The 18,946-nt window shown below is 45.5% G+C and overlaps 1 protein-coding gene and 1 long non-coding RNA gene across 3 annotated transcripts in view; both read right to left on the bottom strand.

Annotated features, from left to right (window-relative positions):
* LOC138658376 (uncharacterized) overlaps positions 1 to 18,946 on the bottom strand; it is a 99,636-nt gene that overhangs the window by 36,177 nt on the left and 44,513 nt on the right. The window lies entirely within an intron of this gene.
* On the bottom strand, positions 421 to 2,276 carry LOC138657554 (uncharacterized). The gene is made up of 2 exons (XM_069745321.1): positions 1,420 to 2,276; positions 421 to 948 (listed from the first exon to the last, which is right to left on the bottom strand). The coding sequence occupies exons 1-2, from the start codon at positions 1,837 to 1,839 to the stop codon at positions 421 to 423; spliced, it is 948 nt and encodes a 315-aa protein (XP_069601422.1). The 5' UTR covers positions 1,840 to 2,276.

Below are 18,946 nucleotides of genomic sequence, written 5' to 3'. Positions count from 1 at the left end.
AGTTTACATTAGTTTGTTACGTTAATTTCTGCCCTCATACTGTGCTGTGGACCCATTTTGTCTCTGTGATCTGGAAGCCGGTATAGAAAGGCTAATCCACACTATGGCGCGTATTCAGGAGCAGCACAATGTGGCAATGGAGGAGCTGCAGAAGCTGCGGGACATGTGCCAGCAGTTGTAGGCGGGCCAATAATACATTTTTGGTTGTTACAATAAAAATATTTAGTTTAACTATCATTCCTTTTTTTGTATTAGTTAACTGTACATGAATTTGGTACGTTAATTTGTGCCCTCATACAGTGCTGTGATCGAGACACACCAATCAAAAAGTAGTGATAGAATTTCTAACAAAAGCTTTTATTTGAAACATTATTTTAACAAGACAATAAAATAAAAAGGAATGTAAAAGAAGTGAGGAAATCACAAATTATGATACGACAATTGTTGCGGCTGATAACTTTGGTGCCTGATGGGCGAAGCCATATGTGACGGTATTGGCGTGTAGGAGTTATTAGGGGGTGGCTGGCCGAAGTGGGAAACGTGAGCATTGTGTCGCATCGATGTCTGACACTGTGACCAACCATTGTAATTTGATGGCTCTGTCCGCTGTATTGGCCGGGAAGAGACCAAACAAGTGTTCTTGTCCAAATCGCCATCTGTACCCTTGTTTACTGCTTCCATAATCAGACGCTCTGCTAGTGTTCTTTGGTTCTCGTCCATTTTGGCCAGTTTGTCAACCACATAGTGTCCAAACCCCTGCAACGCAGGGCTAACATTGCTTGTCAACACCTTCTTTGCAAGGCTCAATAGTTCATGCGAGGCGTCTGAGGTGGCTTTCCGTTTTCTTGGACCTTGCCTCGATTGAGTCCTGGCAGGTGCAGCCTCCACTAAATCAGTTGTCGTGCAGTCCTGTGAACAGTCCAGTGTACTGTCCTGCGCACTGTCATCCTGGGGGGGAAAAAAAAAAAAGTTATGAACCCGGCAACAAAAAGTTGTACCACCATAACCGCATCCAAACTATATATTCGTAGTAGGTAAAAAAAAGGTTATAATATATTTTAAGCTTAGTAATATTCTTTAACCCTCCCTTTTATTTAATACTTTGAACTACACTGTTCTGACTGCTAGGGGAACCTGATGAATATTTTATAGTCTAAATAGTCTCAACAAGAGTACATCGGCAGCTTGAAGCAATACTATTTTCTATATTGCTTAGATGGTATGGTTTACATATATCTCCATTTCATACATATTAAGTTCCCCATATAATACTTGACTGCGACAGGGTTACTTATGTGTACATGTTTTTGTAATAACTTCAAACTGATGTGATAATCAGAAGTATAAAACATAAAATGCAGAGAAAATTTATGTAATTATAGGACACATTGGTGAACTTTCGTCCAAAGAGCTACTTACTTGTAACCCTTGTGACTCCTGCTCGGCGTGGTTCTCCGAAACTATTTGTTCCACAGGTGCCAACAAGCGAAGACACGTGGAAGTCCGTGGCACCTCTTGGTCCCTCAGAAAATTAAGATGTTCAAAATACCAAAGTTTTGGCACATAAACATCTTCAGTGGAAGCTCCGGACCTTGTAGTCTGAAGAACCTTGTTCAGCTCCTTCCTCCACACCGTGCGGAGCGCCTGGATTTTCTTTTTAATAACCGCTTCGTTTGCTGCCTCTTCTGGTGCATGACGATTGTAAAGCTCAATGAGCTTTAAGTAACCCTCCCTCCTCTTTTCCCTGTTACAATAGTCTGGAGATTTGATTTTCCAGAGGCAGGGAAAAGACTGGTAAATCTCGATGAAATCCCTGATGAACTCCACACGATTTGACATCTGAAAAATAATTATAAAAAAAAATTACACGGTTGACAAAGAGTCCTTTAAACAATACTTGTGCCAGTGTGCCAAACGCTTAACAACAGCAGCCACACAAAGCGCTCATGCCTACCATCGCTTGTTCCATCTGCCACGCCATAGGCCACCATAACCCAAAACAGTGTACCGCCCGCTTCCCTACAGCAGCCACACAAAGAGCTCATGGTGACCATACATTGTACCATCTGCCACGCTGTAGCTCACCAGACACAACCGGTCATAACCAGTCACAACAGCGTACCATCCGCATCGCTTCAGCGGCGGAACGAAGCGGTCATGCCGACCAAACTGCGTTCCATCTACCACGCTGTAGCCCACCAGTCACGACCAGTCACAAACAGTCACAACAGCGTACCATCCGCATCGCTTGTTCCATCTGCCACGCCATAGGCCACCATAACCCAAAACAGTGTACCGCCCGCTTCCCTACAGCAGCCACACAAAGCGCTCATGGTGACCATACATTGTACCATCTGCCACGCTGTAGCTCACCAGACACAACCGGTCATAACCAGTCACAACAGCGTACCATCCGCATCGCTTCAGCGGCGGAACGAAGCGGTCATGCCGACCAAACTGAGTTCCATCTACCACGCTGTAGCCCACCAGTCACGACCAGTCACAAACAGTCACAACAGCGTACCATCTGCCACATTGTAGCCCTCCAGTCACAACAGTGTACCATCCGCTTCGCTTCAGCGGTGGAACGAAGCACTCATGCCGACCATACAGCGTTCCATCCACCACGCCCAAGCGGTTTACATACCTCGAAGCAGCGGTGCAAAGCGTGGTATATTCAGCGCAGTACAAAATTCCGATGTCCAGGTCCACCAAGTGTCCAAGTACGAAGTGAAGAAAGGAAATTTTGAAAGCAGTGAGGTGGCATTGGGAACAATAGCGCTCAGGTGACAAATTTTCCAACCAATTGTGTGCACAGAACCTTTGGCCTATCAGCACACTAGCTAGTAGCACAACACGCCCCTAGTGAACAACGTCATGCACAGATTATGCAAAATTTGCTCTGAATCGTCTTGTGTGACACGACCGTACGACTGTCCCATACGACTTCTACATCGCAAATACGTCATGATTTTATCGCTTCAGCGCCGTGCATCGTGTAGTGTGACCGCAGTCTACGATGTTTGAAACGATAATTAAGTGACGATGCAACGTCACAAATCGTGCCGTCGTAGCGATCAAAATTGCACTGTGTGACGGTACCCTTAAAGACACAGAAAAAGATTTGTTTGCCAGGTATCTAGGACACTAATGAAACGCCAGAAAGAAACTACCACGAAAATACCTGCTATGGTCACTCGCTGGTCCTACAATCATGGGAAGAAATAATGCAGGAAGCAAGTGCCAGCACATCAAGGTATTGTCAAGTTTGTTACAAAGCAGGTTTGAGTTTGTATTTGACAATCCATAATATTTGATTTGTTTTCTGACACCTCTAGAGAGCTACAGAAGAGAGAACTCGAGAACCTTTGATTAGACGGTATTTAATCAAAGGTGTACTAAGATGCCAAGCTAATGGGTGCACTCATTAAAAGATCTAATAGTAATGTTTTTTTATTTCAGGGTAGGCTCAGTCTCCACCTGGCATGAAAGCAGTCAACGGTGGCCCAGTCACCGAAAAAGGAGCTCCTCAATGTAATTATGGAACATTATTATACACTGTGACAAAACACTCTGGGATCGCCTTTGCTGGGGTCAAAGGACACGTGGTTTGTGCATTGAATCTGAGGCGTACAGCAGGTTTCTGAGCAGGCTGACCTCAGGTCAGATTTATTAACGTGAAAGCAACACAAAAAACAAAACATAAAAATAAATCCTAGCCTGTCCGGCATTAACTAAACAAATACGTTGCTATCTCAACAACTGGGGGGCTTCTCCCACCCAGCTAACATCACACAACTTCTTGAGCAGAGCTCTTCACTCACGTTTGTCCCACACAGGCAGGCAATCTGTGTGCCCCAGGCAGACACTGGAAACACCCAGCTGGTCATCTTTTATTCCTGCAATCATTAACCCATTAGCACCCTGAAGATACTGAGTGGCCTAATTCACATAGGACAAACACCTGGGCGAGATATACCTGCCTCCATCTACCACACCAGCATGAGTCTTACATATCCCCCCCCCCCCTTGCTCAGACCACTCCGGTCGAGCAAGAACACTTTTGAAACAGTGCACTCGGGATAGGGCATCGGCGTTCCCCATCTGCACTCCAGGTCGGTGCTCCACCGTAAAAGAGTAAGCCTGCAGGGCAAGGAACCACCGGGTTACCCGACTATTACGGTCCTTGTGGAGGTGCATCCACTTGAGAGGGGCATGGTCTGTGACCAGCCTAAACTTCCTACCAGCCAGGTAATACTTGAGGGAGTCGAGAGCCCATTTAATGGCTAGGCACTCTTTTTCAACCACCGCATACCTCTGCTCATGTACATTCAGTTTCCGACTGAGATAGAGGACCGGGTGTTCGACTCCGTCCCTCACCTGGGAAAGTACAGCTCCGACACCAGTATCAGAGGCATCAGTTTGTACCACAAACTCGCTGCTGAAATCAGGAGTCACTAGTACGGGCTGAGAGCACAAAGCCCGTTTCAGGCTGTGGAAGGCCTCTTCAGCAGCTGAGGTCCATTTTACCATGACGGAACCCTTCCCCTTGGTAAGATCCGTCAAGGGACTAGCCATGGCTGCAAAATTGGGTATGAACCGGCGATAATAGCCGGCAATCCCCAGTAAAGCCTGCACTTGTTTCTTGTTCACTGGTTGTGGCCAGCCCTGAATTGCCTGTATTTTGTCGATCTGGGGTTTAACCACTCCTCGGCCAATCACGTAGCCCCGATGTGGCATTTCTTGGGGTTTGCCGTTAAACCTGCATCTCGCAGGTCATCAATCACTGCTTGTACCTTCTGGAGATGAGTTTCCCAGTCCATGCTGTAAATTACAATGTCATCCAGGTAGGCAGAAGCGTACTGTCTGTGAGGCCTCAAGACTCGATCCATCAATCTCTGGAACGTTGCGGGAGCTCCGTGAAGTCCAAACGGCATATAGACATACTGGAACAGACCTTCCAGTGTAGCAAATGCCGTCTTCTCTCTGGCTGCCTCGGCCAGAGGAATCTGCCAGTACCCCTTTGTTAAATCCAGGGTCGTAATGTATCGGGCTTTACCAAGCCGGTCGATCAACTCATCGACCCGGGGCATAGGGTACGCATCAAATTTAGAAACTGCATTCAGTTTCCTAAAGTCATTACAAAACCGGATGGAGCCATCCGGTTTAGGTATCAACACAATTGGACTGGACCAGGCGCTGTGTGACTCCTCAATGACTCCTAAGTCCAACATTGCCATCACTTCCCGGGAGACGGCTTCACGGCGGGCTTCCGGAATCCGGTAGGGCTTCACATGAACAGTGACGCCAGGCTCTGTGACAATCTCATGTTTCACCAACTTAGTCCGGCCAGGTTTTTCGGAGAAAAACTGTCGGTTCTGTAACAAAAATTGCTTAACCTCAGATTTTTGTCGTTCTGAGAGAGTCTCAGCAACCTGCACCTCTGGTACAGTAGGTGAAAAAACCGGACGGGGCAGATCCGCCGTTAGGGCAGAGCGGTCTTTCCAGGATTTTATCAGATTCACATGATAAATCTGTTCCGGTTTTCTCTTACCCGGCTGGTACACTTTATAGTTCACTTCACCAACTCTTTCTCGGACCTCAAATGGGCCCTGCCATTTCGCCAGGAATTTACTATCCACCGTAGGGATTAGGACCAACACCCTATCGCCGGGTGCAAATGTACGGACCTTAGCGCCTCTATCATAACTTTGCCTCTGGGCTCCCTGGGCCTGTAACATATGGTCCCTAACAATGGGCATGACAGCGGCAATACGATCCTGCATTTGTGTTACATGGTCGATCACTGTTTTAAAGGGAGTGACTTGACCTTCCCAGGTTTCTTTTGCAACGTCCAGCAGTCCCCGGGGACGACGGGCGTACGACAGTTCGAAAGGCGAAAACCCTGTGGAAGACTGGGGAACTTCCCTAATGGCAAACAGCAAATAGGGTAACAAGTAATCCCAGTTCTTCCCATCTTTGTCTATCGCCTTCCGGAGCATCTGTTTTAAGGTTTTGTTGAAGCGCTCAACCAGGCCATCTGTTTGAGGGTGATAGACAGACGTACGCAACGGGTCTATTTGTAAGAGCCTGCAGAGCTCCTTCATTACCCTCGACATAAAGGGAGTCCCCTGGTCGGTGAGTATCTGTTTTGGAATTCCCACCCGACTAAACACTTGTACCAATTCCTTGGCGATCGTCTTGGTAGCTGTGTTACGCAAAGGGACGGCTTCCGGGTAACGAGTGGCATAGTCCACGATGACGAGGATATGTTGGTGCCCACGTGCGGATCGGGGAAGGGGCCCAACCAAATCCATCCCAATTCTCTCAAAAGGGACCCCGATGATAGGAAGGGGTACCAAAGGGCTACGGAACTGAGATTTAGGGGCCGCGATTTGGCACTCTGGACAGGACTCACAATAATTACACACATCACAATGTATTCCAGGCCACACAAAACAATGCAATATCCTTTCTGTGGTTTTCTGTACCCCCATATGTCCCCCCATTATATGTCCGTGGGCCAAATCCAGTACCTTCCGCCGATAAGGTTTGGGTACCACTAACCGTTGCACTGTGTCTTCCCCTTTTTTTTCTACCTGGTAGAGCAAATCATTTTCAAGAACCATATACGGGTACGCTAGCCTAGTGTCAGGTTCTACGGGTACCCCATCTATCATTTTTACATTTTTCCTAGCCGGAGTCAGGGTAGGATCTTTCATTTGCTCGCTGTGGAAGTCATCCACCTGGACTCCCAAATCTGGCAGGCAGGGTGCCGGATGGCTGTCTGCCTCCGCCTCTCGCTGAGGTTCCTCAGTTTCCTCTGTTTCCCCCGCCATGACGGAGAAGGGGTACTGAAGGTTAGATTCACTAACCTCCCCAGCAACATCTTCCTGTGGGGTCTCTTCTAGGGACTCGGGACTTCCAGATGGCATGGGAGAAGATTCACGGGTACAGCTACCGTGAAGGAGCAACTGATTCTCCCACAACTGCCAGAAATAGGGAAAATCCCTTCCCAGGATTGCATCCTGTAACAATGCGGGAACGAGTCCCACTTTATGCTGCACTGACCCATAGGGAGTAGAAATCCATATGACCGCTGTTAAGTACGAGCGGGTGTCACCATGCACACACGTCACAGAAAACTTGTCAGACGGACCAGACGGAAGTGCCACCAGACTAGCTTTCACCAGAGTCACCACACTTCCAGAGTCTAGTAACGCCACAACATTTTTCCCATCAACAGACAATTCACACAGGTGTTTCACTGTATCATTTTGACCCGCATTCACACTCACTAGCTGTGTAACCAAAGATATGCGTTTTCTAGAGTCTATAACGTCGCACTGCATGGGTTCAGCGGTAACAGGACAGTTCGCAGAAACATGACCCTTCTCATGGCATCGGAAACACCTAACAGGTCCCCTACTGAGACCACCGTCCAATACTCTTGGTCTCGGAGTGCGAGCAGTCCCGGACTCCTCCCCGACAGTTTTAAGCGATTTTCCTTCACCCGTGGTCCCTGGAACAGTCTTACCGGTTCCACGAGGAGGAGGCACAGACCGGGGGTTGGCGGTGTCGTCGGGAAGTCCTTCTGCCACGGAATAACGCTCGACCAACTCCACAAGTTGATCCGCTGTCGTGGGATTTCCTTGGCTTACCCACCTTTTCAGCGCTGGGGGTAGTACTCTCAGGTACTTGTCCAGGACAACCCGCTGGATTATTTCAGGTATTGTCAGTACCTCGGGTTGCAGCCATTTCTTTGTTAAGTAGATCAGGTCGAACATCTGAGACCGCGCCGGTTTATCTTGCAGGTATGTCCACTGATGTACCCTCTATGCCCGGACAGCCGTCGTCACACCGAGCCGGGCCAGGATCTCAGCTTTCAGTTTCTCAAAGTCCTGAGCGACCTCCGGGTCCAAATCATGGTAAGCTTTTTGGGCCTCGCCGGAGAGAAACGGGGCAATCAAGTCGGCCCATCGTGCCTTCGGCCACTTCTCTCTCAACGCCGTCCGCTCAAACGTTGTCAGGTATGCCTCGACGTCATCTTCTGCAGTCAGCTTTTGCCAGTATCGACTCACATGGATCCTTCTGGACTCTGCTTCCGGGTCAGCGTCAGGCATGCTCACCAGGCGCTGCGCCACCTGTTGGAGAAGTTGGCGGTCTGCAACCGTCATGTCCAGTAACTCCTTCAGCTGTGCGGCCATCAAGCGATTAGCTTCGTGCTGTGCGGCAGTGGCCTGCTGCTGTACGGCAGTGGACTGTACTAAGGCTTTCACCACGTCTTCCATGCTGTCGCCTGTGCCACGGTATGCCCGCGTTCTCCACCACAATGTGACAAAACACTCTGGGATCGCCTTTGCTGGGGTCAAAGGACACGTGGTTTGTGCATTGAATCTGAGGCGTACAGCAGGTTTCTGAGCAGGCTGACCTCAGGTCAGATTTATTAACGTGAAAGCAACACAAAAAACAAAACATAAAAATAAATCCTAGCCTGTCCGGCACTAACTAAACAAATATGTTGCTATCTCAACAACTGGGGGGCTTCTCCCACCCAGCTAACATCACACAACTTCTTGAGCAGAGCTCTTCACTCACGTTTGTCCCACACAGGCAGGCAATCTGTGTGCCCCAGGCAGACACTGGAAACACCCAGCTGGTCATCTTTTATTCCTGCAATCTTTAACCCATTAGCACCCTGAAGATACTGAGTGGCCTAATTCACATAGGACAAACACCTGGGCGAGATATACCTGCCTCCATCTACCACACCAGCATGAGTCTTACAACACATTGCATGTCTGTCCTTAAAAACGTGAAAACATCCTGTCTAATGTTATTGTCAGGGGAGAGAGTAAGGAGTCCTTTGAAATAAATATCGGTAGGCTGGGGGGGTTGTCTTCAGATTATGGATTTTCGGGACAGTAGTTGCTAACTTCCTATCGATGGCCTATTCTTTAAAGTAAAATTCCACCTTCTCTCCAATGGTGGTTCTTATGCTGGATTCCTGGATATTGGGGTGTAGGTGGAGCCAGAGATAAGTTGCTTTGGGCTCTCGTAAAGGTACCTTCACACTCAGCGACGCTGCAGCGATATAGACAACGAGCAGATCGCTGGAGCGTCGCTGTTTAGGTCGCTGTAGAGATGTCAAACACAGCAGCTCCAGAACGATGCAGGAGCGATCCAGTGACATAAGGGTTACTCACTTATGTTCTCACAGGTCGTCACAGGTCATTAGCTCCATGTAAATCGTTGCAGGCATTGCTGCTTTTGCTGTCAAACAGGACGATATGCTGATCTGACGACCAAATAAAGTTCTGGACTTCTAGCTCCGACCAGCGATATCACAGCAGGATCCAGATCGCTGCTGTGTGTCAAACACAACGAGATCGCTATCCAGGACACTGCAACGTCATGGATCGTTGTCGTTCTTGTTGTAAAGTTGCTGAGTGTGAAGGTACCTTTAGTGTAATAGGAATGGTCCATGACCAAGAGGACCCCACCTTTGTTTGCTGGCTTAATGATAATTTGTTTTGTAATTGTCTGTTTGGGATTCTTGTCCTGTCCAAACATCCCAACACTGCAGCAACCGCCAACAGATATCTGCCAACAGATGATGCATGCACATTACACAAAACTGAGGTCCTCACAAAATGATACCCGAGATCACTAGCCCCACAATTAAGACAAAAAAAAAAACTAGAAGTAAAGAAGTGTGTACACAAATAGCCGGGATCACCATAAATAAATTTAAAGTATAAAAGGCTAAAATATTTTTCATTAGGACATGATTATACAAGCATAGTACAAAACAAATAAAAACCATTAAAAAGCCATTAAAGGTATAATTAACAACTGGAGGAACAATATAAGTACCTTCTGGACTCCTCCACTATGTGCATGAGAATAACCAAAAATAATAATGCACCAATATTTAAATACAAATCGATATATTCAGTTTATGATCATAAATCTACCAAAATAAACCCCAAAACAGATTTAATAATAAGATCTTGTAACTCAAGCTGTACAAAGACCAAGATGGAATAAATAATAATAATAATAATAATAATTTTATTTATATAGCGCCAACATATTCCGCAGCGCTTTACAAATTATAGAGGGGACTTGTACAGACAATAAACATTACAGCATAACAGAAATACAGTTCAAAACAGATACCAGGAGGAGTGAGGGCCCTGCTCGCAAGCTTACAAACTATGAGGAAAAGGGGAGACACGAAAGGTGGATGGTAACAATTGCTTTAGTTATTCGGACCGGCCATAGTGTAAGGCTCAGGTGTTCATGTAAAGCTGCATGAACCAGTTACCTGCCTAAGTATGTAGCAGTACAGACACAGAGGGCTAATACTGCATAAAGTGTATGAGAACATGATGCGAGGAACCTTTTTTTTTTTTTTTTTTTTTTTTATTATAAATAGGCCACACAGGGATCGTTAGGTTAATGCATTGAGGCGGTAGGCCAGTCTGAACAAATGAGTTTTTAGGGCACGCTTAAAACTGTGGGGATTGGGGATTAATCGTATTAACCTAGGTAGTGCATTCCACAGAATCGGCGCAGCACGTGTAAAGTCTTGGAGACGGGAGTGGGAGGTTCTGATTATTGAGGATGCTAACCTGAGGTCATTAGCGGAGCGGAGGGCACGGGTAGGGTGGTAGACTGATACCAGGGAGGAGATGTAGGGTGGTGCTGAGCCATGGAGTGCTTTGTGGATGAGGGTAGTAGTTTTGTACTGGATTCTGGAGTGGATGGGTAGCCAGTGTAATGACTGGCACAGGGTAGAGGCATCGGTGTAACGGTTGGTGAGGAATATGATCCTGGCTGCAGCATTCAGGGCAGATTGGAGCGGGGAGAGTTTTGCAAGAGGGAGACCGATTAGTAGAGAGTTACAATAGTCCAGACGAGAATGAATAAGTGAAACAGTCAGAGTTTTTGCAGAGTCGAAATTAAGAAAAGGGCGAATTCTAGAAATGTTTTTGAGATGCAGGTAAGAAGAGCGAGCCAGTGATCGGATGTAGGGGGTGAATGAAAGGTCAGAATCAAGGATGACCCCAAGGCAGCGGGCATGTTGCTTTGGAGTAATGGTGGAACCGCACACGGAGATGGCAATGTCAGGCAAAGGTAGGTTAGTAGAGGGAGAGAACACGAGGAGTTCAGTTTTTGACAGGTTTAGTTTCAGATAGAGGGAGGACATGATGTTAGAGACAGCGGTAAGACAATCACTGGTGTTTTCTAAAAAGGTCGGTGTGATATCGGGAGCAGAAGTGTATAATTGGGTGTCGTCAGCATAGAGATGGTACTGGAAACCAAATCTACTGATTGTTTGTCCAATAGGGGCAGTATACAACGAGAAGAGTAGGGGGCCTAGGACTGATCCTTGAGGAACCCCAACAGTAAGGGGAAGGTGAGAGGAGGAGGAACCAGCAAAACATACAGTGAAGGATCGGTCAGAGAGATAGGAGGAGAACCAGGAGAGAACGGTGTCCTTGAGGCCGATGGAGCGGAGCATAGTGAGGAGGAGCTGATGATCCACAGTGTCAAATGCTGCAGAGAGATCCAAGAGAATTAGCATGGAGTAGTGACCATTAGATTTAGCTGTTAGTAGGTCATTAGAGACTTTAATGAGGGCAGTTTCAGTAGAGTGTAAAGAGCGGAAGCCAGATTGAAGAGGGTCGAGAAGAGAGTTATCTGAGAGATAGCGGGTAAGACGGGAGTGGACCAGGCGTTCGAGGAGTTTAGAGATGAAGGGAAGATTAGAGACAGGTCTATAATTAGCGGCACAGTTTTGATCGAGGGATGGTTTTTTAAGTAATGGATGTATGATGGCATGCTTAAATGAGGAGGGAAAAATACCGGAAGTGAGGGAAAGGTTGAATATTTTTGTTAGGTGAGAGGTGATAGCCGGGGAAAGGGACTGGAGGAGATGTGACGGAATGGGGTCACTGGTGCAAGTGGTCGGGCGCGAAGATGCAAGGAGCCTGCTTACTTCTTCTTCTGTAACTGCTTCAAAGTCAGAGAGTGAACTAGATGCAGTGGGGGAGGGAGGACAGTGCATGGTATGAAGAGATTGGGAGATGATTTCCTGTCGAATGTGGTCAATTTTTTCTTTGAAGTAATTGGCCAGATCGTCAGCACGGAGATCCGTGGTTGGGGCCTGCTCTCTTGGGTTGAGTAGGGACTGGAACGTGTCAAAGAGACGTTTAGGGTTATTGGACAGGGAGGTGATGAGGGTGTTGAAGTAGGTTTGTTTGGAGAGGTGAAGTGCAGAATTGTATGTCTTTAGCATGAACTTATAATGGATGAAATCTTCGGGTAGATTAGATTTTCTCCACAGACGTTCTGCGCACCTGGAGCACCGCTGCAGGAAACGTGTTTGCAGCGTGTGCCACGGTTGTTGCCGTCTGTGCCGAGTTGTTTTATGTATAGGAGGAGCAGCTTCATCCAGAGCACTTTGCAGGGTTTCATTGTAATGCTTCAATGCAGAATCAGGACATGAGATGGAGGAAATAGGGGCCAATGAGGACTGCAAGTTCATCATAAGTTTCTGGGTGTTAATGGCCTGTATGTTTCTATAGGTGTGGAAAGTGGGGGTGACCTGAGCGGGATGGCAGTTCTTGATAGAGAATGAAAGAAGGTTGTGGTCAGAGAGCGGGAGAGGGGAGTTTGTGAAGTCATCCACTGAGCAAAGTCGGGAGAAGACCAAGTCAAGGGAGTTTCCATCTTCATGTGTTGGAGAGTTAGTATGCTGCGAGAGGCCAAAAGAGGAGGATAGAGATAAAAGGTGAGAAGCAGATGGGGAGAGGGGAGAGGCAATGGGGATGTTGAAATCACCCATGATAAGGGTGGGGGTGTCACAGGAGAGAAAGTGTGGAAGCCAGGTGGCAAAGTGATCCAGGAACTGATGAGAGGGGCCGGGAGGACGATACACCACCGCCACTCGCATGGAGAAGGGGACGTAGAGTCTGACCACATGGACCTCAAAGGAAGGGAAGACAAGTGAGGGTACTTGGGGGATAACTTGGAAAGTACATTTGGGTGAAAGGAGCAGACCAACGCCTCCACCTGCTCTGTTGTCTGATCTTGGGGTATGAGAAAAGTGTAGTCCACCATATGAAAGAGCAGCAGCAGCGGTGGTGTCTGACTGCTGGATCCAGGTTTCAGTAAGAGCCAGGAGATTAAGAGAATTAGAAAGGAAGAAGTCATGAATGAAGGAGAGTTTATTACACACAGAGCGAGAATTCCAAAGGGCACAATTGAAAGAGACAGCAGGCATGCAGGGAATATTAATAAGGTTAGAGGGGTTTCTGGGTGTAGCAATTGGGAGGTTTGACTGGCTATAACTTGGGGGGCCGGGGTTTGGAGATATGTCTCCAGCGACTAGGAGAAGGAGGATCGAAAGAGTGAGCAGATGGTTAAGTGATTTGTGAGAGCGTCTCTTGTGTTGGATGTTGGGACTGAATGGATCTGTGCTGTTAAGCAATGTGAATAGAGCATGAGTGCTATACATAGGAGAGGCAAGGACAGAGGGGCCGATATGGATGGAGTGTAGAGAGTTAATGCGAGGGCGGTGAATGTGAGTGAATGCAGCAGCCAGAATATAGATTATACAAATAAATATGGTGAGTATTTGTGCTGTTTCAAGTGAATATGGATTAGATTTAGTGTTTCTTACCTGTCTCCTGCCCTGTCTAACTGCCATGTTATAACTGCCGAGTACTTAGAAAAAAAAGTACTTTGAATAAAAATACACGAATAACAGTGCACGAATGCATCCCCAAGCTACATCTACATTTATAGAAGGCTAGCCCATTAGATCTCTTTTTTTTTTTTTTTTTTTTTTTTGTGTTAAAGCTCGTTAGCAATCAATCTAACTCAGTTGAGACAACAGGACACAATAAATGTAGTGATCAGATAAACAAATGTCCAGGTCTACATGGATCATAAAGCACTTTGAAACAGTTATGTGATCTCTCTGAGTAAGGACATGCAAAAGTGAGTTAAATATCTATAAACACAAACAAAGGCATAATAGTATGACTAACATATATAGATACATGCAGGATTCAATGCCGAAGATAAAATGACTCAGATACCATCCAAGCTGCTTGCTGTCAGGGACTGGAGCAATAGACATGCAGGATATTTCAGCTCAGAGAATGAATGATATGTTTACCTGTATGAATAAAGTTGAAAAACCCTAAATTGTAAAGAAGTCAAATAGAGCAACAATCTAAAACTAAGGGATGTGGCACATAATAAAGACCACCAAGAGAGGCTGAAGTTGGTTTCTTATTAGTCAGTTTCTTATTCGGCAATTTTTTCTTTTGTGTTTTTTACAGGTTTAACAACAAAAAATAATCATCACAATAATAAAACACAATGCAGCGAGGAGCCCTGATGTGAATACGCTTAAAAACGGCTACAAAAACAATAAAACTGGCACAAAAATGGGCATCAAAGTGAGCACCAAAGAGTGCTGAAGAAAGGGTTAAATGCCTTTGGGCCACTGATCTCACACTGCAGACATATAGAACAGGGCGCCCCACATCAAAACCAATTATCTCCAGCCTGGCTCAAATCGGTTCTGGACATCAGAACTGGCATCAAAGTGGGCAGACAGCCAATTTTCACACATTTGAATAAGTAACTGATGTATTTAAAGGGTTAAATGCCTTTGGGTCACTGATCTGACACTTAAAATACACAGATATTGATGCCCTGCATCAAACCCAGGTCCCTGCAGCCTGGCCCAAATGGGTTCTGGGCACAAGAACTGGCATCAAAGTGGGCAAACGGCAGATATTCACACATTTGAATAAGTAACTGATGTTTTCAAGGGGTTAAATGCCTTTTGGGCACTGATACCACAGTGCATACATATAGAACAGGGAGCTCCACATCAAACCCAGGTCCCTCCAGCCTGGCCCAAATGGGTTCTGGGCACCAGAACTGGCATCAAAGTGGGCAAACAGCCCATTTTCACACATTTGAATAAGTAACTAATGTTTTCAAGGGGTTAAATTACTTTTGGCCACTGATGTCACTCCACCCTTACACCCCCATAATGGCTTTGTGGTCCATCGCCATTGTCATTATGCCACTTTCATTAGTGTTAAAATGTAGCAGCAATTTTTCATTATGTTTAAGGAAATTTGCAAAACCTACTTTTTATGGACTTAACCCTTCAAAGACCATTAAAAATGGTATGAGATATTTGGAAACCTGTAGAATTATACCTTTTAACTGCACCACCTGTCAGGAAATAGGAAGAAGTTCTGATTACTTCAATTACACATACAGGGCTCTCAGCTGCAGTTTCCTCTGCCTGCCAGCACAAGGATGGAATTCAAAGCCTCTCTTCCTCCCTTCCCCCTGCTATATGGCTGTAATGTAAGACCAGCGTGCAAGCCCCACAGATAAATTTTTATGGCTTTGTGCTGTGAAAGCCAGTCCTCTCCCTAAACCCCTCATCCCCCTGATACTAGCTATAACGGGTACAGCCACTTTCAAACCACATGGGACTCTCTTGTTCTTGAAAATTTATGTACAAGGACACAGATCAGGGATAGGGATATAAGGGTTACATATTCCGAATGTCCACCCGAGAAATTTATAACTCACTGAAATCGCTAGTATCTACACCCAAAAAAATGCAAGGCATGGATTTCTCCTCAAGCGGGTCATATATCTACGCCGTGTTTATACTTAAAAGAAGCCCCGTGACATGGTGAGCATCATGATCATTGTGTCGTTCATCTCCGAGCTTCATACAGCGAGTTATGAATAAAAATGGCTTGTCATAACTCGAAGAAAGGGGAGTATTCAGCCTCAGAGTGAGGTTTGAGGTTTGTTTAAGTGAGTTAGACATCAGTCTTCACTAGTCTTTTGTCTAGGGTCCAACTGCGAAACCCATCTGTAATGCGTATTGATGTATGCCCATCCCCCACAGCACATGGTCTGCCATGAGATGAAATGACATAATGAAATGTAAGTGTTTTTTCTACTTTAATCCCATTTTAGTTGTAATTGTACTGTACATGCGATACTTGTCTACTTTTATAATATCTTTTTATAATTCTGTTAACACAGCCTACCTTTTTGGAGTTAAATATATAAAATTACTAACTTTGTTCCTCCTTGCTATACAACGTACTGTCCTGTCCTCCGAAGTGAATTACTCTACTAATTTGGGTTGCCTCCGGACACATTATGAATTAAAAAAATCGGAGCTGGTGGCAGCGGATATGTCCTGTACTTTTAGGAGACTTTGTTGCGATGGACAGCGTTGATAAATATTGTTCCCGCCTGAGTGGGAGTAGTTATATCTCCCTCGCTGCAGTGTGCCAATTAGCCAGTACAAAGAAGGCAGACTTTCTGGCTACTAATTATCCTAGGTGCAGTACCCTGTCTGACCTGAGGGAAAGGGGGGGCGCCAGAGAGCTGCAAGTTCAAAACTAGAACTGGGAAGTGGAACATAAAAAATTCCACTTCAGAAAGAACTGGGCAACCTAACAAGCCCGGTTCATGTCCTTTTGGTGTGAGCGGTGGGGATCATAAAGTTATCCTCCCTGTCAAGAACATGAGGTATTTGATTGTGTATTATCGTGCACACCGAGCTCTGCTACAACCAAGAGCAGAGAACAGATGCTGCGGGCCATTCCGACCCCCCTCTTCTGCTTGCTGCTATGTGTGTAATTCAAAACCCTCACTAGAAGTTATGGCTGTAGCTGCAGATAGCCGTCTCTGTGAAGGCTGCTCATTTCCCCCCCTCCCACCTAAGACTAGTTGGAACTGGTGTACAGCCCTTAGTTTCTTTGTTCCATTAAAGTTGTAGCAGCACTGATTTCAGCTAGAAAGATAAGAATTATATATTCCGGACGTCCATCGATAGATCTATCACACACTGAAAGCGCTAGCAGCTAAACCCAACGAGGGCAAAGTGCAGATTTTTCCGTAAGCGGTTCAGGGAATCAATCCGTATTTACACTTAAAAGAATTGCCCCGATGTGGTACACCGCATTATCCTGGCGTATTTACTATACAAGGTTCATACAGCGAGATATGCGTAAAAATGGTTTTAATATTTTCAGTAAAGGGGAGGTTTCAGCCCCAAAGTGATGTCACCACAGGGGAGTGCCTGGGTTTTTGGGCTAAGAATATCTTAGTGTTTCAGCATTCCAGCAGGCTTGGTGCAGGAAACAAACTAACAACAGCTCGGTAAAGCTGTGCTCATGCATCTGGATATATGGAAGCCCTTTCTCCTCCTGTGCACAATGTCGCCATGCTGATATGAAATGACCTGAACGACCTGTAAGTGTTCTCTATGCAATGATAATCCTTTTTTTTGTAATCTGCAATGTACATATGAGTTTGTCTTCTTTATAACATCTTTTATACTTTGTAAACACTACCTATCTTTTTTTATGAAGTAAAATATATAATTTACTAGCTTGTCTCCCATGCTCTATAAACGAACTGTCGCTTTCTCTGAAGTGAATTACGCTACTGATTTGGGTTGGATCCGTACCCGTGAAACCTTGTGGAATCGGAGCTGGTGGCAGCATACTTTGTTCTGTGCGATTGGGAATCTCTGATTATTATTGTTCCCGTCTGAGTGTGAGTAGTTACATAGCCCTCGCTGCAGCGTGCCCGATAGCCAGTACATAGCAGGCAGCCTTTCTGGTGACTAGTTACCCTAGGTGCAGTACCTAGTCTGACCTGAGGGTAAGGGGGTGCCAGAGAGCTGCAAGTTCCAAAGCGGAACTGGGAAGAGGGATATAGATAAATCCCTTTCAGAAGGAACCAGAGGCAATCAAACAACCCTGACAAGTCGGTGTGAGTAGTGGGAACGATAATGGCATCGTCCCCGGGATCCCTGACATATTGTTGTGATCTCTGATACTTTATTGGCAGCATGGTGTTAACCGTGACAATCCCTGTGAACCTTGACACCACCACTTAAATTACTTTTAATTGCTGATAGTAAATTTGATAATCCTTCAAGCGCTACACAGGAATAAAGTAAAATTGAATTAAAAAAAATTTAAACTTAATTTTTACAATATAATATTGCTTTAACTTGAAAAATTGCATTTGAAATAGTGGTAGAAAATGGACCTTAAATTGTATTATGCAACATCTCCAAATATGTGGATGCAATACCTCATATATGGACAAATAATTGTGTTTGGGTCCATGCCAGACCTCTGAATGGAAAGAGTGCTATTTTAATTTTGTTTTGATAATTTTGCGGAACAGAGTGTGAATAATGATAGGCGATAACTAAAATGCTCAGGTGCTCGTTGGTTGGGTCAAGCAAATTGGAATACTCGGGTACTCTACCCGAGCACCGAGCCCAATGTAAGTCTAGGGGAAACCCGAGCATTTTTACCGCCATCCCCCCTGGGTCCTTTTAAGGTCTAAAAACGTCTGAAAATGATGGAAACACTGCTCAAATGACACGGGAATATCATGGGGATTGCTCCTGGAAGCATTTCTGACTACTAGGTCACAGCTGTAAACAATGTTGTCAGAGTTTCCCACCATTTTTACAGGTGCACCAAAAAACTTACAAAAACAAAATTGTTCCTCCACCACCTTTGCTATGTTTACATGTAGCATTTTAGATGTGTTTTTCAACTTTAACATTGCTTTCAACCAATACAAATGCATTCACTGGGAAATGTCATTGTAACTGTCACATTACAAAGTAGCGGGTCTCCTAGACTCGTAATGCCCATACACTAAGTGTATGTGCTGACAAACATTTCCTCAAAGGGGGTACATTTTTTTTTAATTCTTTATTTATAAAAGGAACAATAAACATTACAACAATAAAGCGAATTTTCTCTTGTCTGTTGTACATATGATAACAGCATTATGAGGCGCAAAAAGACATTGAGTCCAAATTTGAGAGAAGGGGGAA

The sequence above is a fragment of the Ranitomeya imitator genome, chromosome 1, assembly GCF_032444005.1.
Source record: "Ranitomeya imitator isolate aRanImi1 chromosome 1, aRanImi1.pri, whole genome shotgun sequence".
NCBI lineage: Eukaryota > Metazoa > Chordata > Amphibia > Anura > Dendrobatidae > Ranitomeya > Ranitomeya imitator.
The sequence above is the reverse complement of the archived record's forward strand: the minus strand, read 5'-3'. Positions and strand labels throughout refer to the sequence as shown.